General features: G+C 43.0%; 1 protein-coding gene across 12 annotated transcripts in view; it reads right to left on the reverse strand.

Moving 5' to 3' along the window:
- The window catches only part of LOC133551476 (uncharacterized), a 136769-nt gene extending 123741 nt beyond the window's left edge, over positions 1 to 13028 (reverse strand). For all 12 annotated transcript variants that reach the window (XR_009806510.1, XR_009806508.1, XR_009806511.1 and 9 more), the window contains exon 1: positions 12890 to 13028. Coding sequence is in view for 4 of the 12 variants with exons in the window: in XM_061898212.1 (XP_061754196.1) it covers positions 12890 to 12940 (51 nt within the window). In the remaining 8 variants the exon portion in view is untranslated. The remainder of the gene's footprint in view (positions 1 to 12889) is intronic.
- Between the last annotated feature and the right edge of the window lie 8911 nt (positions 13029 to 21939).

Here is a 21939-nt window from a genome sequence, read left to right on the forward strand (position 1 = left end):
GAGTGAGTGTGGAGTGCACTCCACTCACTGGTTGCTATGGCTTAATATAACTATGAAGACCTGGTTGTGCAAAGAGACTAGCGTCATGTTAAGTCCTAGTAATAAACATTGTTGGTCCAATCCATCGTATTTTCTTTCTCAATTTTCATAACAGAAACTACAAGCATAGTTGTTGTTATTGTGCAGGAAAGCCAAGTGCTTTATTTAACACACATGACAACATTATGGCGTTTTTGGTGCTATGAAAAATATCCTTAATTGTATTAATAAACTATATGAATACATCTTTCATACACTCACCAGCTTATTGATATCGCTAACAAATATTGCTAAACAACGGGGACATATACAGCTAAATATAAACTTCACACCATAAAAACCACTGCAGACGTGATGAAACTAACATTTGTAGCAGGAAATCAACTGCAAACAAACATGTCTTTTTTGCTCATTAGCGCCACGATCACAGCAACACAGCACTCGTTATGTCAATCAAACGTTACTCAGCGTTCAACTTTGTCTTTCACACATTAATGTTTAATTTGTGGACCGCTCAGATGTAAAGACGTAATGTGCCTCCAATCTTTTCTTCTGTAAATACTGTGAGTGTCAAATGAAGTGAGGTATTAAATCAGGTTTAAATCAAAGGTGTCAAAGTCGTTACTGAAGGCCACATCACAGTTATGTTTGTCCCCAGAGGGCCGCTTCTAACAGTGAATACTATTATTACACAATTTTTATATGCATTTTATTAGTAGATTTTTTTAAATACTCAAATGTAAAAAAAAATATGGTAAGTTTCAATAATTTCACCTCAAAATTAAGTGTACATTACTGTAAATGGAAAAACAGTACTGTTGATTTTATGGTAAAAAAAAATAAAATAAAAAAAAAAGCAGCTCAATTGTAAGAATTTTACTGTAAAATTTATATTAGTTTTTTTTTACTGTGAATAAAAAAAATTTAAATTTTGGCACCTGAGCTGCCAGTTTGTTTGTGTTTTTTTGTGTTTCATGTTTTTACCACAAACCAACAGATTTGTTTTTAGATTTTTCAGTGTAGTACCGTAAATGCCAAAATGGCACAACAGTTTATTACAGTAAAAAAAAAAAAAAAAAAATACAGTTTTTTTCATTTAGAGAAAAATGCTGTAAAAACAAAGTAAAGTTCACAATTTCACCATGAAATCTATTGCTACTTTTACATTGCACAACTTGATAGATAACTTAGTTTCAAATCATTATTATTAGTATTTATTTCTATTTAGAAAATGGTTTGAATGTTTGATAATATATTTTTGCATGATTAGACAATTTTTAAGTTAACATCATTTGCGATTACATGGAGTACATATATTTTTCCCCCAAAATAGAAATAAAGAATACATTTAGTAAAAAAAAAAAAAAAAAAGTTACAGTACTTTATTGATACATATAATTTCCAGGCTTTCGAGGGCCGAATAAGATGAGCTGGCGGGCCAAATCTGGCTCCTGGGCCTTGAGTTTAACACCTGTGGTTTAAATCATTAAAAATATTATTTTCTTAAGAGTGTATAAATCCGCTACATCTCCCATTTTAAATATTTTTTTCATTATCGCTCACGCTGTATTTTTGCCTGTAAACCTTTGAAAATGAGCCCATGTCTGCACTGATTCAGGTAAATAAACAATAGTCTAATGGGACTCGAGACCATCGCCTGAAACCCGGAAGTGCCCCTAGGTCACGTGATTGCAACCCAGCTGTACAATAGTCCACAAATCACAGAAATAAATCTACATTTTTATTCTTCACTACTGATGGAAGCATTGCAGGCTGTGCACCGCTCTCTAGTGGACATGTTACAATACTGTAACAGTGTTACTGTGTTATTGTTACAAAGCACCTGTTGCACTCATATGTACTTTCCACAGATCACAAAGCATAACTTCTTCTATTGCCATAAAGGTTTGAGTCATGACCACCAAACCATGCAATGTTATTTACAGAAAATGGATGGATATACTGTACATACTATACTGCACCTACTATATCATACTATACTACTACACACACTATACTATAAAATACTATACTACACATATTGTACTACACTATAGTACAGTATGCTTATACCATAGGTGTATACACATGCTGTACAATTTGATACCTGACATACTTTACTATCTTGTACTACTACTCAGTGGCCTAGGTTGTGTCATACCAAAGACTATAAAAATGGGACCCATTACCTCCCTGCTTGGCATTCAGCATCAAGGGTTAGAATTGGGGGTTAAATCACCAAAAATGACTCCCGGGCATGGTACCGCTGCGGCTCACCTCTCAGGGGGGGGGTGATCAAGGGTGATGGGTCAAATGCAGAGAATAATTTCGCCATACCTAGTGTGTGTGTGTCAATCATTGGTACTTTTCTTATTTTTTTTTGTTTTTTGAACCTATATCATAATGTAATATACTATACTACATATTGTGTGCGACACTATCTTAGACATTCTGTACTATATAATAAAATACCATACTATATTATATACTATACTATATTATAATATATTATACACACTGTACTATACTATTCTATACTATACTACACACACAGTGATGTGGCCGGTGTGTGTTTTTTTGTGTGTTTGTTTGTTTGTTTGTGTGCGTGTGCGTGTTTGTGTGAGCGCGTGTGCGTGTATTGACTCCAGGAAAAACTTTGACAAGGCGGAAACAGAGTCAAGTGCCCAAAGAAGACGAGAGAAGCTGTCAAAGGTTTTGCGATCATATAGAAGTGAAAAAGACATAAAAGACATTTCACAAAGATCACTACATCGACAATTAAGCACAATATGGAAAACATGCTGCATGTTTAGAGCAGCAAACAAGCAGAAACAAGGTCAACATCTATGTTGGTAGCTAAAGCCAGCATATATGTTCGACAAATGTGCTTTCTTTCAAACACATGTGAGGACATGTTCGCATCTACAGTTTGTATGTACAGTATATGCTAACGACTTATTTGTCCAAAATTCAATGCAATGTAATACTTTTTCAAATGTATGTATGTTAAAAAGTCCTATTTCAAACTTTTGTGCAATTATAAGGAGAAGAAAGGTCATTAAAGGTTGATTCATTATTGATGATCGCATGTATGAAACAGAGTAAGAAAGTGCGGATATATTAATATCCATTCAACTGTTTCATTTGTTGTTTGTCAAATTGTTTCAAAAAAAAAAAGTTTGAACAAAAATAAAAAGTTTGAAGGTAATGTTTTGTAACACAATTTTGAGCTAATAATGATGCAATCATCATTTGGAATGTACAAAAGAAAAGCAGTAATTAGACCAGGCCGTGTTTTCGCCTATATTTCTATGGTGACCACACCTCATCCATTTCAAATACTTTAAAATCTCTGGCGCCCTCTACTGATAACTTGAATGCATCACTGACCACGTACATTTTACAGTACACTACATTTTGCAGTAATAATAACATATGTGTCCAAAGTGCAGCGTATTATAATATTTTGATTATTGATTATCAATTAACAAGTTATACTATTAGATAATATATTAATACCCATCCTTTCATTTTTGGGTGTGCCATCATCGCGTACAATGTTTAAACATGCATAAAATCATAATAGAAACATTTGAAATAATAGTAATTATTATTATTAAAATAGTAATAATCAGCCAGTTAACATTTAAATGTCCTCCAATGAGCACACAAGGTTGGTCTTTTCTTCTATTTTAGTCAATTAATTTATAAAAGGTAAACATAGTAAGCCATAGGCCATTAGGAGCTAGCAGCTACACAACACCTAAGCGCATAATATCACACAATCTAGTCATACGGAATAAGTGTCTTCCATTAAACAATATTGCAGTCTAAAACAGCACATTTGTCAATATAAACAAGTTGTCAGAATTAGTTTGTGACGAACCCCAAGATGCAGAGACGGTGGCAGGCATCGACTAGGAAAACATGATTTAATTAAAATACTAAAACAAGAACAAAAAGGGTACCACAAAAAGCGCGCACGAGGCAGATAAAAAAAACTAAAAGAGCTACTAGCATGGGAGCTAGAAAACAAAAGGAGCTTAGCATGGAAGCTAGCAAAAACAAAAAAGGCCTAGCGTGGAAAATAGCGGGTAGCGAGTAGGAAAACAGAAGTTACTTGTAGAATGAAAACAAAACGGAAGCAGGGAACAAAAGACAGTAAGTTACAAACAGATACCGACATATAGCTTACCGCTACGCTGCAATGACACGACAGGAGCGACAATATGGAAATGACATTGACAATAATCCAGCACTGACTGGATGGGAAGACAGGTCTAAATAGGGGCGGGCTTATTGACGCCAGGTTTGGCCAGGTGCCAATCAGCCGCAGCTGAGGGGACACAGCACTCAGGGAGAAAGACAGGAAACAAACAAAATATGCCCATATACAGATTTGGTGTACAAAAGTGACAAATATTTATCTCGTTGCATTATTTGTATTTGACTTTATTAAATGGATTTATCTAGTGTTTGGCACAGCATGAGGGGATAGAAAGGAAAAAAAAAAAGAAGACCCATCCATTACATATTTATACGGGGAAATTACGGGGAAGAAAAGGGGGGTGTAAAACAGTAAGAAACAACAACAAACAAAAACAACTACGGAACTACATCAGCAAATACAATATATGCAAATATGATACCAAAAATTATAAAGACAAAACAAGTTTAGCTGGGGTACTTGAATCTTGTGTCACCAGGCAGAATTAATCATAGGAGGGTTGTTGTTGTTATGGTACCCCGGATTGAGAAAAAAAGGAAAGACACTCGCTCCAAACGAGTATTATGTCATTGTTTTTTGTCATTTTAAATGTGTGTTTTAAACGCACAACAACATTGCAGTACATTGGTGGCAGGGGTGTCTAGAGTGTGTACCTGGCCTTTAAAGTTTTTTCCATCTTTGGACAACTACCAAACTATTTAGTCGGCTTTGCTAGCCAGATTACTCTGCTTGTGAGTGACAGGTTCAGCCAAAAACACAAGTGTTTTAATGAAGACATGGATAAGGAATATTTTTGTGAGTGCTGCTGCATTGAATGGTGGCCTGAGTGGCGTAGGAGTAGACCTCCCAGCAACATTTTGCAGTGACGGCGAGAAGCTCTTTGCTACGTGGGTGAAGCAATTTGAAGCCGCTGTCCGCACCCGAACAAGACGCAGATGTTACGCTGCTACTTTGGCGAATCTCCTCCCCATAAGACTGGATGGTGCAGCTTTCTCATTGTGGGACAGTTACATGAGCATGAAGAATGAAGAAAGCTTTCGGACAAAAGCAGTTCCTCTTATATTTCCAGACGTGCATCTTGGTGCGGTCCCGACAACCCGACGAAAGTTCGGATGATTATGCTGCTGACGTCTCCAAGCTCGTGGCAAAGTTTTTTCCAGATTATGAGAAAACGGCCAGAGATGGCGAGACTTTTAGAAGCTTTCTGGCTGGCCTTGGCTCAGCTCTCCAGGCTTCGTGCCATGAGCAGAGGATGAGGGATGTGGAGGAGGCATTAATCATTGTTGATCAACCTTGTGAACGTTGCCAGGCAGGCTCTCAGGGCCAGCACGCCTATAATGCTCTACTCCATCTTGCATCATCATTTGGTGGGGTCCCTTGAGTCATCACTCCCCTTTTCCTTAGGCGACTCAGCAGAGCCCAGGGGAACGCAAGGAGCAACGTCCCTCCTGTGGCTCAGATTGTGGCAATTATGGCTGCAGGTCAACCGCCAGGGACTTCCGACTACACAGCAGCACGAGGGGCCGGTCTCTGCACAGGAGGCGCCAAGATCAATACGACTGCAAGGATTGTTTTCCACAGGGGTGGGGGACTCGCGATACCACTGCTGGATTCTCACCACGTCGGTCAGACAACGAGGGCCCGAGGGCGTCCTCCTACACAGAGTAACCGCAGCCAAGACGGGGTGTGAGGTTTCTTTCGCATTCCTGACGTTCACCATCCCCAACCCTACAAGGACAGAGGCAGGGAAACGCCCAGTAGCTGGTATTGCAAACCAAGATGCCAGTGTTGTCGCCACAGGGTCACAACGAGGACCCTAGAGAAACAATGCCAGACCTCACGATGGACTCCTGTTCGGTCGGTGAGTCTTAGTACACAGCCTATGTTAAAGGGGTTGTCGAGAGTATTGACTTAACTGTTAATTGAGTCTGGCTCGACAGTGTCACTTATTTCCGAGGAATTCAGAATGCCCACCCACATTTTTTATAAACATATGATAAATAAACAGTACATGTATACTCTAGCAAAGGAGTGTCAAAATCATTTGCTCTGATGGCGCATGGAATAAAATCTAATCCCAAGTATTGTCTAAAAATGTGCATATCACTCTTAACATAACATTTCAGGTTAGTTAAAAATTCTGAGGAAAAAATTTGTACAATTGCAAAAACACGATGAAGAACACGATGAACTTAGGTCATGTCTCAGTGTATCTACAAAGCCATTAAACTGTAAGTCACAGCCTATGTGGGATTGGACAAAATTAATAATAAATATAAACTGTTGTAGGTATTAAAATAAGTCGTTTGTCATTTCCACATAATAATCATGTGCTATTTCAACAAACTATACAAACTGAGGTAGAAACTATTCATGAGGGTTGAGTTACTCCCGGCCTTGTAGACATCACTGTGTGCTAATACAAAAATAAAAACTACAATGCATTAACATTTTCTACAAATGAAGTGTCTGGACAAGGTTTTGCTGGGTTTTGATTTTATGTAGCAGACTACTGCAAATATGAATAGCATTAGGTATACAAACATTCCTTTCCTATAGGCACATACTTTATTCCAAAATACTGTGACTTCTCAATGCATATAGACAATAAGTGAGATGTTTGTCTTAGTTCAGAAAGAGCCACGCACTTTTCCGGACCAACTATTGTCCCTTATCTGGGTTATTTAGAAGCTGAATTACGCCATAACATGGGTTTAATGATTGCATGCTCAGTGGCACCTTTGAAGAACAGGTGACCTATTGCACAGCTACTTAACCCAACTGACCAAGAATTTAGATTGTGCCCTGGCCACCTGTAGGGGTGTTTCATCGTGTTGATGAATGTGATGGATTTGTCGCTGCAGAGTGTTTAGGTGGACAGGTGGAAGACCCCCTGTCGGGTGACTCTGATTATCAGTTCCCAGGGGAACAGAAGCAACAGTAGTAGGCCCTGCTGGTGAAACAATAGGGGGTGTTCAGCCCTTCACGGTGTGGTACAAACAGCTCAAAATTGTTTAAAAACCATATTTACACCGGTAACCACCATCCAATAAAGCTAAGAGGCGTACCGCATCTCGCCCAATAAGCGTAGGGAAATGAACAGACAGGTTCAGCACCTTTTAGAGGTCAGCATCATTGAGGAGAGCTGCAGTCAATGGTCCTCTTTGGTGGTCCTTGCTCGGAAAAAGAACAATACATGGATATTTTGTGTGGATTACAGGGTCTCAATGCTGAGACAATTAAAGACTCCCATCTATTGCCTCGGGTAGATGAATCGCTGGATTCCCTGACTGGGGCCATCTGTTTCAGAATAACGGACTTATCGGATGGCTACCGCCAGGTAGAGTTGGCGCAAGAGGACCGTGAGAAGAAAGCCTTTCACAATTAGTCAAAGTCTGTCAGTTCAGATCTATGCCCATAGTACTCATAAATGCACCAGCAACATTCTAGCCGGTTATGGAGTTGGTGTTGAAGGGGCTGCCATGGGATGTCTACATGGTGGATCTTGAGGATATACTGATATTTAGTAGGTCATTCACGGACTATCTTATTGCCTTCTCCCAGGTTGAGAGAGCTGGGCTCCGGCTCAACGCCACAAAGAGCCATCTTTCTCGGGACCATGTAGTGTTTCTCTGACATGTTGTCTCTACTGAAGGCCTTTGCTCTGACCCCAAGAACACTGACAAGATGAAGTTCTGGCTTGTGCCTATTTGCGGCTTTGTTCCAATTTATTAGAGGTTCTGCCCAGCGGGCTGCCCCTCTTAGTCACCTAACAGGTAAAGCTGTCACATTTCAGTGGACCCCGGATTGTCAAAAGGCATTTGATTGTTTACTCTTTGTGCAAAACAGATTATGACACACCCAAACTTCACCCATGGTTTCATTCTTTATACAGATGTTTCTCTGGTGGCTGCCATTGCCGTGCTGGCACAGCATGCTGATGGTCCGGAGTGAGTTGTGGCATATTCTTGTCATTCCCTAACGGTAGTCGAACGTCTGTGGTCTATATATGACAGGAAGTTGGGGAGGTTGTGTGGGCTGTTCGTAATTTCAGACACAACCTGGGTCCTTACCCCTTCGCCATTGTCACCAATCAACGTCCCTTGATGTGGCTTGGACGCCGTGATATCGATAATGACAGGACGGAGCGTCGCAGCCATTGGTCCCTTGAAATTGACCCAAATGACAGGGTGGTTGTGCACAAAGGTGGGACTCAACGTACTGATGCGAATCCTCTTCCGCACAGGTCCATTCCTGGTACAGTGTAGGTGGAAAGGGATACCCATTATGCAAACCCCACCTCCGTACTCACAGTCAGACAGTCGTGGATAATGCCCCAAGCCCGATGTGTGCGGTAAAGACCCCCACCACGGCCCCTGCGGTTTACCCTAGTTTCATCCTAGAGCCGTAATTACCTTCTGTCCCTCAAGCTTGTGTGGACCGGACCATGTTGTGTAACCTGTTTTGCAAGGGTTCTGGGGTCAAAGAGCTCCAACCAAGCTGATTGGCTGAAGGAGGTCCGAACACCCACTAGATGGAGGTTAAAAGAATGATAGCCAGGGATTGAAGAGACCGTGGTTTGATTTCCTTCAGCTTTCTGTTGTCGATGAACTGTTGTGTAGGATTGTTAGACCACGCAACACCCTGTTTGTTTGGAGAATTATGAAAAATGCAATGTTTTTCAGATGTACCAACCCCGTTTCCATATTAGTTGGGAAATTGTGTTGGATGTAAATATAAACAGAATACCATGATTTGCAAATCATTTTCAACCCATATTGAATTGAATATTCTACAAAGACAACATATTTTATGTTCAAACTGATAAACCCTTTTTTTTTTTTTGCAAATAATCATTAGCTTTAGAATTGGAGCCAGCAACACATGACAAAGAAGTTTGGAAAGGTGGCAATACATACTGATAAAGTTGAGGAATTCTCATCAAACACTTATTTGGAACATCCCACAGGTGTGCAGGCTAATTGGGAACAGGTGGGTGCCATGATTGGCTATAAAAGCAGCTTCGTGAAATGTTCAGTCATTCACAAACAAAGATTTGGAAACGGTCACCACTTTGTGAACAAATGTGTGAGCAAACTGTCAAACAGTTTAAAAACATAATTTCTCAACGGGCTATCGCAAGAAATTTAGGAATTTCACCATCTATGGTCCGTAATACGATCAAAAGGTTCAGAGAATCTCGAGAAATCACTGCACGTAAGCGATGATATAACGGACCTTCGTTCCCTCAAGCGGTACTGCATCAAAAAGCGACATCAGTGTGTAAAGGATATCACCACACGGGCTCAGGAACACTCTAGAAAACCACTGTCAGTAACTACAGTTGGTCGCTACATCTGTAAGTGCAGGTTAAAACTCTACTATGCAAAGCCAAAGCCACTTATCAACGATACCCAGAAACGCCGGTGGCTTCGCTGGGCCCAAGCTCATCTAAAATGGACTGATGTAAAGTGGAAAAGTGTTCTGTGGTCTGACGAGTCCACATTTCAAATTGTTTTTAGGAAATGGTGAACCGCTCGATTGTAGCTGAGATAGGCGCCAGCGCCCCCCGCGACCCCAAAAGGGAATAAGCGGTAGAAAATGGATGGATGGAAGGGTGAACGTCGTGTCCTCCGGACCGAAGAGGAAAAGAACAATCAGGACTGTTCTAGGTGCAAAGTTGAAAAGCCAGCATCTGTGATGGTATGGGGGTGCATTAGTGCCCAAGGCATGGGTAACTAACACATCTGTGAAGGCACCATTAATGCTGAAAGGTACATACAGCTTTTGGAGCAACATATGTTGCCATCCAAGCAACGTTATCATAGACGCCCTTGCTTATTTTAGCAATCCAATGCCAAGTCACTTGTTACAACAGCGTGGCTTCATAGTAAAAGAGTGCGGGTACTAGACTGGCTTGCCTGTAATCCAGACCTGTCTCCCATTGAGAATGTGTGACGCATTATGAAGCCTAAAATACCACAACGGAGACCCCGGACTGTTGAACAACTTAAGCTGTACATAAAACAAGAATGGGAAAGAATTCCACCTGAAAAGCTTCAAAAATGTCTCTCCTCAGTTCCCAAAGGTTTATTGAGTGTTGTTAAAAGAAAAGGTGATGTAACACAGTGGTGAACATGCCCTTTCCCAACTACTTTGGCATGTGTTGCAGCCATGAAATTCCAAGTTAATTATTATTTGAAAAAAAAAAATGTATGAATTTGAACATCAAATATCTTGTCTTTGTAGTGCATTCAATTGAATATGGGTTGAAAGGGATTTTTAAATCATTGTATTCTGTTAATATTTACATCTAACACTAATGTGAAAATAAGTATTTTAATTGTATATTCTTGTAAAAAGGTATGACAATCTATAAAGAACAGCAGCAGGGAAGAAAGAGCACTGAGTTCCATCATGAACCCAATGACACCACCACCTGCAGTAGCAACTCTGCCCGGTAGAGGGAGACATCCTGCTGTAGACACGCTCCAAAAGTAGGCCAGGAAAGAGTAGAACTTGGAGTGCAAGTGGCAGAGAATTAGTTGGGCTTTACTAAAAGGAGCAACACGCATTTGATGGTTTGTGGGCAGCTCCACTGGGCTCGGGGACATGTTGGGAAAGCTGACAAACAAACACAAGCAGATGGTTTGAACAGAAGACCCCACACCTTGCTAGAAAAGTAATGACTCAAGAAGTGGAGAGAATAGCACACAGAAAAAGTGGCTAGTAGCGTTTGGCTGAAAAGAATGAGTGACACAGAGGAATGGTAGAAGATTTTATCCCTGCACACACTGTAATTGCTGTCAAAGCATATCAGCTACATTAACTTCTTGAACACATGCAAGCACTCCAAGTGCTCAGGAGCAACAACAATCTTTACCTACTAATTTCCTGGTACCTTGGCTGTCTTCCTAGTATTCTGAATAACTATTAATATCATGGCTAACTTTCGAGTATCCTGGTTAATTTCCTGGTAGCCTGGGTAACTTCAGGAATTTTCTGGCAGCCTGAATAACTACCACTATTGTGGTTAACACTATCGTGTGTTTAAAATTTGTACTGGAAAGTATGAATTTCTGTGTTTCTAGTCAGACTTTCGACTGGAATGCCCCTTGTGGTCAGAGAGCATTCTCACCAACCCTGAGTTGGTATCAAATTTGGCTGCTTTGATGCAAACAATGATATGCGCTTCTATAATATTCATTATTAGCACTTATGATTAGTTTTGGTCGCAGTAAATCAGCCATATACGATGTTTTTTTGGACGTTTCTATATGGTAATGTCACCGAAGTGTAAATTACATTTACATTACATTTTTATTTCCGACATCGTAACTAGGACACTTACAGCTAGGCTGTAATGTCGTTCCCAGCTACGACTTCCACCTTTCCAAGTAAATAGAACACACCAGAACTTCTCGGTAACCTGGTTAACCTCAGTTTAATTATGTGGACTTGGCCACGACTGGGGGGGCGGCGTGGCGCAGTTGGGAGAGTGGCCTTGCCAGTAACCTGAGGGTTCCTGGTTCAATCCCCACCTTCTACCAACCTCGTCACGTCCGTTGTGTCCTTGAGCAAGACACTTTGTCCTTGCTTCTGATGGTTTGTGGTTAGGGTCTTGCTCCCGCCAACAGTGTGTGAATGTGTGTGTGAATAAGTGAATGTGGAAAGCGCTTTGAGTAGCTTGAAGGTAAAAAAAAAAGTGCTATAAGTGTATAACCCATTTACCATTATTTGGAGCATTTTTCTTTTGCTTTGTTTTTTTTCTTTTTGTTTTTTATCCTGCAGCGTTTATGTGGCCGCAGAATTTTCTGATGTTTGGACGTTTCTGCATGTTTTCTTCAGTTTGCATCTTCTGAAGTATAACCTACTTGATATGCTATTATTATCAGCTGTCTCTTTTAAACAAAAAAATTGAAATTAAAAAAGTATTAAAAGTTCATAATATTTAGTTTATTTTAATTAATGCAATGTTACTACACAAATATTGAATCTACAAAAGACAAAAAAAGTACTTTATCAGTATCTTCCTGTAGAATGTAAACAGCAGTAAAGAGCACAGAGTTCCATCATGAACCCGATGACACCGCAACCTGCAGTAGCAACTCTGCCCGCTAGAGGGAAACATCCTGCTGAAAAATACACTGCCAAACGTGGGCCAGGAAAGAGTACAACTTCTAGTACAAGTGGCAGAGAATTAGTTGGGCATTATTAAAAAGAGAAACATGCATTTTATGGTTTGTGGTCAGCTCCTGCTGGACTAGGGGACAAAAGCACATGTTTGTTTGTTTGTTTTTAACAGAACATACTGGCTAGAAAGGTAATTCCTCAAGAAGTGGAGAGAATAGAATACAAAAAAAGTGTTTGGATGACAAAATGAGTGACAGGAGAAGAATTGTGGAATATTTTATCCCTGCACACTCAGAGTGCACATCAGCCAACCTCCTAAACGCATGCATGCGCTCCATGTGCTCAGAAGCAACAACAACCTTTTTCACTGCTGCATCACAGCATCACACACACACACACACACACACACACACTCTCTCACACGCATAACACAACATTAGATTACACACAGTAACAGTGCATCCAATTGGTGGAGGAAAAAGTTCCTACCAGTGAGCAGTGAATGTGTGAGCGTTGTAGAGGCTTGCCAGTCCTGCACATGTGAGGAAGACGCTAACAGACTGCGAGCAAAACAAGGAAGAGAAGAAGGGGGAGGGACGGAGACAGAAAAGAAGGTAGAGTGCAAGTGTACAAAACATTCACTTTGCAGGGTGGGAGAGAGCACACGAGTGGTGGAGAAAGAGAGAGAGAAGTTGTTGTTGAGTTTAGAGAACACAGCTGCAGGGCACACTGACACAAAAACAGCACAGTTATATCATACTATTACACAAGTATCAACTCATAATAAGATGTGATTACGCTGGATAAAGCGATATTATTATCAATACATTAACATATCAATTAGGCAAGTGTCTTCTTTTGTGTTCTTCCCTTGCTCCACATTAAGGATATGATTTCATTATTGCTATCTTTCATGCCCCCCGGCCAGAAGCTAATGAGGGAGGAGACGACACTGCAGGTGGAAGAAGATCACTTTCTCAGGGAAGGCAGCAAAACAAAAACACATCGACGCGCTGCCATGCCAACCGTAAGCGTGTGCTTGCTGACACAGGATTGCGCAACACTCCGGCTTTTTTACTTTTACTTCTGCGAAGGGGTGTATTGATATCAGATATCGGTTTATGTAAAAAGCTCGACAGCCAGTTAAGATCTAAATGTCCTTCAAGCAGACACGATTGATATTTTCTTCTATTTTACCAAAGTCATTTGCAAAGGGTAAACATGGTGGGCTATAGGCTACTATAGGAGCTAGCAGCTACACAACAGCTAAGCACACAATAGCACACCAGCTTGACCAGAGATGGCCAAATACTTTGACTCGGGTGGGCCACATTGAGAGAAAAAAAATGTGTCTGGGAGGCCAAGGTGTGTGTGTAAATGATATGTACACATTTAGCTGTAAAAATCTGGTGTACAAAATGTGTGTTTGGGTCCCTTTTATTCAGGAACACTAATACCAAAAGTCACAATGTCGGAAAGAATTGTAAAAACAGACACCTAAAAAAAACGGATTGAAATTTACAGTTTTTTTACTGAATGGGACGCCCAAAATGTACAAGAAAATAAAGAAAGTATTAACTATGAACAATAAAACACTGAATATTAAAAACATATGGACATCGCTCCTCTTTCACTTCTCTGACCCGCTACTCGGTCTTTCACAATCAAGCAAAACACAAGAAAAATGTAAAGAACGGCAAAATATGAATGCAAAGTGTAATGAACACCTACAATATGATATATTATCACGTAAAAATTTGCTTCCGCATCTGTTCCTGACACATGCGTTTCGGGCTGGCTGCTCTGAAAACAAACCCTGCCACTTTGGTTTGTTCCTCGTCTGAGCTGCTGTTATGTAGATTACCGTAACAACTCCTGTAACACCCAAAAGCGCAGATTTTGATCATTGAAATACTTTCTATAGTTCAAGACTTGTGGTCATTTTAAACAGCACGGGCCGCATGTGACCCAAGGGCCGTATTTTGTCCAGATCTGAGCTACACTAACATAATACATGTCTTTCTTGAACAATATTGCAATCTTAAAAAGCTCATTTGTCATTATAAACAAGTTTCAAATAAAAACATGTGCATATTACTTACACATACAGTCTCCAAGGCAAAAGCATACGGTACTAGGAATAGAGATGTCCAATAATGGCTTTTTGCCGATATCCGATATTCTGATATTGTCCAACTCTTAATTATCGATTCCGATAACAACCGATACCGATATGTACTGTTGTGGAATTAACACATTATTATGCCTAATTTTGTTGTGATGCCCCGCTGGGTGCATTAAACTATGTAACAAGGTTTTCCAAAATAAATCAACTAAAGTTATGGGAAAAAATGCCGACATGGCACTGCCATATTTATTATTGAAGTCAAAGTGCCTTATTTTTTATTAACATGCCTCAAAACAGCAGCTCGGAATTTGGGACATGCTCTCCCTGAGAGAGCATGAGGAGGTTGAGGTGGGCGGGGTTGGGGGGGTTAGGGTTGAGGTGGGGGTAGCTGGGGAGGTGTATATTGTAGCCTCCCAGAAGAGTTAGTGCTGCAAGTGGTTCTGGGTATTTGTTCTGTTGTGTTTATGTTGTGTTACGGTGCAGATGTTCTCCCGAAATGCGTTTGTCATTCTTGTTTGGTGTGGGTTCACAGTGTGGCGTATATTTGTAATAGTGTTAGAGCTGTTTATACGGCCACCCTCAGTGTGACCTGTATAGCTGTTGACCAAGTATGCCTTGCTTTCACTTATGTGTGTGAAAAGCCGTAGATATTAAGTGACTGGGCCGGCACGTGGTAGAGGAGTTTGCGTGTTCCAATGATCCTAGGAGCTATGTTGTCTGGGGGCTTTAAGCCCCCTGGTAGGGTCTCCCAAGGCAAACAAGTCCTAGGTGAGGGATCAGACAAAGAGCAGCTCGAAGATTTCTATGAAGAAAACCAATCAAGGACCCAGACTTCTCTCGCCCGGACACGGGTCACCGGGTACCCCCTGTGGAGCCAGGCCCGGAGGTGGGGCACGATGGCGAGCGCCTGTTCCCGTTGGGCAGGCCGTGCACAGCCCGAAGAGGCAACGTGGTCCCCCCTCCAATGGGCTCACCACCCATAGTAGGGGCCATAGAGGTCGGGTGCGATGTGAGCTAGGCGGCAGCCAAAGGCAGGGCACTTGGCGGTCCGATCCTCGGCTACAGAAGCTAGGTCTTGGGACGAGGAACGTCATCTCACTGGGGGGAAAGGAGCTTGAGCTAGTGCGCGAAGTAGAGAAATCCGGCTGGATGTAGTCGGACTTGCTTCGACGCACAGCAAGGGCTCTGGAACCATTTGTCTCAAAAGGGTCTGGACTCTCTTTCACTCTGGCGTGGCCGGCAGTGAGAGGCGACGGGCTGGGGTGGCATTTCTCAATGCCCCCCGGCTCAAAGCCTGCACGTTGGAGTTCAACCCAGTGGACGAAGGGGTAGCCTACCTCCGCCTTCGGGTGGAGGGACGGGTCCTACACTCGAGGGAGTACTGGAGAGTGCTCCCCCGGGTTATTCCCTTGTTCTGCTGGGGGACTTCAACGCTCATGTTGGCAACGACAGTGACACCTGGAGAGGCGTGATTGGGAAGAATGGCCGCCCGGATCTGAACCCGATTGGTGTTTTGTTATTGGACTTTTGTGCTCGTCACAGTTTGTCCATAACAAACACCATGTTCAAACATAAGGGTGTCCATATGTGCACTTGGCACCAGGACACCATAGGCCGCAGTTCCATGATCGACTTTATAGTTGTGTCATCGGATTTGCGGCCTCATGTTTTGGACACTCGGGTGAAGGGACGGGCGGAGCTTTCTACCGATCACCACCTGGTGGTGAGTTGGCTGCGATGGTGGGTGAGGATGCCGGACAGACCTGGCAGGCCCAAACGCATTGTGAGGGTTTGCTTGGAACGTCTGGAAGAGTCTTCTGTCAGAGAAAGTTTCAATTCCCACCTCCGGAAGAACTTTGAACATGTCACGAGGGAGGTGCTGGACATTGAGTCCGAGTGGATCATGTTCCACACCTCTAATGTCGAGGCAGCTGATTGGAGCTGTGGCTGCAAGGTAGTTGGTGCCTGTCGGGGCGGCAATCCTAAAACCCGTTGGTGGACACCAGCGGTGAGGGATGCCGTCAAGCTGAAGAAGGAGTCATATCGGGTTCTTTTGGCTCATAGGACTCCGAAGGGAATGGACAGGTACCGACCGGCCAAGCGGTGTGCGGCTTCAGCGGTCGCGGAGGCAAAAACTCGGACTTGGGAGGAGTTCGGGGAAGCCATGGAAAACGACTTCCCGATGGCTTTGAAGCGATTCTGGACCACCACCCGCCGCCTCAGGAAGGGGAAGCAGTACACTGTCAACACCTTGTATGGTGCGGATGGTGTTCTGCTGACTTCAACTGCGGATGTTGTGGATAGGTGGAAGGAATACTTCGAAGACCTCCTCAATCCCACCTACAAGTTTTCCCATGAGGAAGCAGTGCCTGGGGAATCTGTGGTGGGCTCTCCTATTTCTGGGACTGAGGTTGCTGAGGTAGTTAAAAAGCTCCCCGGTGGCAAGGCCCCAGGGGTGGATGAGACCCGCCCGGAGTTCCTTAAGGCTCTGGATGCTGTGGGGCTATATTGGTTGACAAGACTCTGCAGCATCGCGTGGACATCGGGGGCTGTACCTCTGGATTGGCAGACCAGCGTGGTGGTTCCTCTCTTTAAGAAGGGGGACCGGAGGGTGTGTTCCAACTATCGTGGGATCACACTCCTCACCCTTCCCGGTAATGTTTATTCAGGTGTACTGGAGAGGAGGCTATGCCGGATAGTCGAACCTCGGATTGAGGAGGAACAGTGTGGTTTTCGTCCTGGTCGTGGAACTGTGGACCAACTCTATATTCTCGGCAGGGTTCTTGAAGGTGCATGGGAGTTTGCCCACCAGTCTACATGTGCTTTGTGGACTTGGAGAAGGCATTCGATCGTGTTCCTCGGGAAGTCCTGTGGGGAGTGCTCAGAGAGTATGGGGTATCGGACTGTCTGATTGTGGCGACCAGTGTCAGGGCTTGGTCCGCATTGCCGGCAGTAAGTCGGACATGTTTCCAGTGAGGGTTGGACTCCGCCAAGGCTGCCCTTTGTCACCGATTCTGTTCATAACTTCAGTAATGCGGACGTTGTACCGATCCGTTATGGTGAAGAGGGAGCTGAGCCGGAAAGCAAAGCTCTCAATTTACCGGTCGATCTACGTTACCATCCTCACCTACGATCATGAGCTTTTGGGTCATGATCAAAAGGATAAAATCACGGGTACAAGCGGCCGAAATGAGTTTCCTCCGCCGTGTGGTGGGGCTCTCCCTTAGAGATAGGGTGAGAAGCTCTGCCATCTGGGAGGAACTCAAAGTAAAGCCGCTGCTCCTCCACATCGAGAGGAGCCAAATGAGGTGGTTCGGGCATCTGGTCAGGATGCCACCCAAACGCCTTCTTAGGGAGGTGTTTAGGGCACGTCCAACTGGTAAGAGGCCACGGGGAAGACCCAGGACACGTTGGGAAGACTATGCCTCCCGGCTGGCCTGGGGACGCCTCGGGATCCCCCGGGAAGAGTTAGACGAAGTGGCTGGGGAGAAGGAAGTCTGGGCTTCCCTACTCAGGCTGCTGCCCCCACGACCCGACCTCGGATAAGCGGAAGAAGATGAATGAATGGATGGATGGATGGATGGATGGTATTTCTGTCTATTGGTTTGTTAGATTGATATAAAAAAAAAAATAATGAATTAAAAAAAAACATCGATTTAAAAAAAAAAAAGAATTGATTCTGAATCGCACATCAGAATCGCGATTCGTATTCGAATCGATTTTTTTCCACACCCCTAGATGGATGGATAGTTAGTATTAACTCAGTTTTGATCAATGCATGTAATAAGAGTGAACAAAAACGTGTTTGAATATTGTTGATATTTTTAAACGGTTCACAGGTGAACTGCCATAAATACTGTACATTATTGTATTGTACATTACAACATTTATAGTTAATACATGTGATCATCGATATTGACAGATATCACTCAGGGATGATTGGTATCAGAATCGGCATCAAAAAACGGATCATAAAATCTTTTACAACATTTCTTATTTAAAATATGTATTTGTTTTCATTCAATGTTGTTTTCATCTGAAGGTACAGTACTACTGCAAGTACAGGGAGAGTAAAATAAATTCTGATACTTTTTACTAGGCGTTTTTCAAGATCATTGAGTGATTTTGTTGATGATTGTAATCACAAAACACAGACATGAATAATATAACAATGCTATACTTGAATAATGTATTTTTAAAATATTTATGGTGGTATAAAAAAATACAAGTTATAATAGAGTATTTATGGCAGTATAACGATACAAGTTATATTATTTATAGTATGACAACAACACACATTATTTTAAAGTAATTATGATAGTATAACAACAATACAAGTTATATTATGTGTTTATAGTAGGACAACAGAACTTTTTTAAAAGTATTTGAGGTAGTATAACCACAATGCCTGCCTCGAATTCTAACCAGCATTGAAAGTAAACAGGTTTTTAAAAGGAAAATAATATTTTATCTGAGCTTTTAAATTAGTTTGCTTGTTGATGATTTTGTTTGGTTTTGTATTGTGAAGTTATATTTATATGGTAATTATTATTCTGTGACTGTAAATTGTTTGCTTGTTTTCTTATTGATACTTTTATTTTTTTTCTGTATTGTGTAGTAATAATTATATGCTTTTACTTGTGTTGAGTTTGTGGACTCTAGGAAGACTAGTGGGTTGTTGTGGCAACCAGCTAATGGGGATCCTTAATAAAAAAAAAAAAAAAAATTTAAATCAAAGACAAGGTTTTTTTAAAGTATTTATTGTAGTATGACAACAATACAAGTAATTTCAAAGTATTTATAATAGCCTAACATACCACCATTTTACTATATATACATTGAAATAGCTTGCGATGTTTGCTTTTGAGGTACATGTTGATATTTTCTAAGTGCAGCAGTGAGAGTAATACTACAGTATTACTTTTGCTGTGTTTGTGGTACACCACATCCTTTTGTCGTTTGCAAAATATATATGTTTTCGTCACTGTACTAACCTCAATAAACCTTCTCAAGGTCTGTTGTTGTTGTGTAAAGTGTGTCTTATAAATACATGATAGATGAAAAGTGAAAAGTAAAGTGATTGTGCACACAGTTTGTAGTCATTTAGTGTACTCTTATTACTAATAATACTTAATTTACACGATCAAACGTGAAAGGATGCACAACAGTAGTTTTATCCGAACAACAGCACACTGGTTGAGGGTTTAGGCGACCACACTCCCTGGAGGGGTGTGCTCGGCACATGTAGATGCAAGTGTGCCCACACAACACAAGGGGATGCTAATTCCATTAATCGAGAGACAAGCTGCAGGAAATGGATGGATGGATAGTTACACATATACAAATATATTGTATATACATACATATAATGTTATGATCCGAGGTCCGGATCATACCCATATTCTATCTTTTGTTCCATTTTGGTATCACTCTGTTGTTTGACGTCCTTACTTCCTGTTTGCTTTGTCACCATGGTTGTTTATTAGTTCCACTGCTCCGAGCCAGGCCCGGAGTTGGAGCACGATGGCGAGCGCCTGGTGGCCGGGCCTGAAGAGGCAACGTGGGTCATCCCTCCAATGGGCTCACCACTCATAGGAGTGGCCATAGAGGTCGGGTGCATTGTGCGCTGGGCGTCAGCCGAAGGCAGGGCACTTGGGGGTCCGATCCTCGGCTACAGAAGCTAGCTCTTGGGACGTGGAACGTCACCTCACTGTGGGGAAAGAGCCTGAGCTAGTCTGCGAGGTAGAGAAGTTCCGGCTGGATATAGTCGGACTCACCTCGACGCACAGCAAGGGCTCTGGAACCAGTTCTCTCGAGAGGGACTGGACCCTCTTCCACTCTGGCGTTGCCGGCAGTGAGAGGCGACGGGCTGGGGTGGCAATTCTCGTTGCCCCCCGGCTCAAAGCCTGCACGTTTGAGTTCAACCCAGTGGACGAGAGGGTAACTTCCCTTCGCCTTCGGGTGGGGGGACGGGTCCTGACTGTTGTTTGTGCTTACGCACCAAACAGCAGTTCAGAATACCCACCCTTTTTGGGTACACTCGAGGCAGTACTGGAAAGTGCTCCCCCGGGTGATTCCCTTGTCCTACTCGGGGACTTCAACGCTCATGTTGGCAATGACAGTGAAACCTGGAGAGGCATGATTGGGAAGAATGGTCGCCCGGATCTAAACCCGAGTGGTGTTTTGTTATTGGACTTTTGTGCCCGTCACGGATTGTCCATAACAAACACCATGTTCAAACATAAGGGTGTCCATATGTGCACTTGGCACCAGGACACCCTAGGCCGCAGTTCCATGATCGACTTTGTAGTTGTGTCATCGGATTTGCGGCCTTATGTTTTGGACACTCGGGTGAAGAGAGGGGCGGAGCTTTCTACCGATCACCACCTGGTGGTAAGTTGGCTGCGATGGTGGGAAAGGATGCCGGACAGACCTGGCAGGCCCAAACGCATTGTGAGGGTCTGCTGGGAACGTCTGGCAGAGTCTCCTGTCAGAGAGAGTTTCAATTCACACCTCCGGGAGAACTTTGAACGTGTCACGAGGGAGGTGCGGGACATTGAGTCCGAGTGGACCATGATCCGAACCTCTATTGTCGAGGCAGCTGATTGAAGCTATGGCCGCAAGGTTGTTGGTGCCTGTCGTGGCGGTAATCCCAGAACCCGTTGGTGGACACCAGCAGTGAGGGATGCCGTCAAGCTGAAGAAAGAGTCATATCGGGTTCTTTTGGCTCATAGGACTCCGGAGGCAGTGGACGGGTACCGACGGGCCAAGCGGTGTGCAGCTTTAGCGGTCGTGGAGGCAAAAACTCGGACATGGGAAGAGTTCGGGGAAGCCATGGAAAACGACTTCCGGACGGCTTCGAAGCGATTCTGGACCACCATACGCCGCCTCATGAAGGGGAAGCAGTGCACTATCAACACCGTGTATGGTGCGGATGGTGTTCTGCTGACTTCGACTGCGGATGTTGTGGATCGGTGGAGGGAATACTTCGAAGACCTCCTCAATCCCACCAACACGTCTTCCTTTGAGGAAGCGGTGCCTGGGGTATCTGTGGTGGACTCTCCTATTTCTGGGGCTGAGGTCGCTGAGGTAGTTAAAAAGCTCCTCGGCGGAAAGCCGGGGGTGGATGAGACCCGCCCGGAGTTCCTTAAGGCTCTGGATGCTGTGGGGCTGTCTTGGTTGACAAGACTCTGCAGCATCGTGTGGACATCGGGGGCGGTACCTCTGGATTGGCAGACAGGGGTGGTGGTCCCTCTCTTTAAGAAGGGGGACCGGAGGGTGTGTTCCAACTATCGTGGGATCACACTCCTCAGCCTTCCCGGTAAGGTTTATTTAGGTGTACTGGAGAGGAGGCTTCCGCCGGATAGTCGAACTTCGGATTCAGGAGGAACAGTGTGGTTTTCGTCCTGGT

Source organism: Nerophis ophidion, linkage group LG04, assembly GCF_033978795.1.
Source record: "Nerophis ophidion isolate RoL-2023_Sa linkage group LG04, RoL_Noph_v1.0, whole genome shotgun sequence".
NCBI classification, from domain to species: Eukaryota; Metazoa; Chordata; class Actinopteri; order Syngnathiformes; family Syngnathidae; genus Nerophis; species Nerophis ophidion.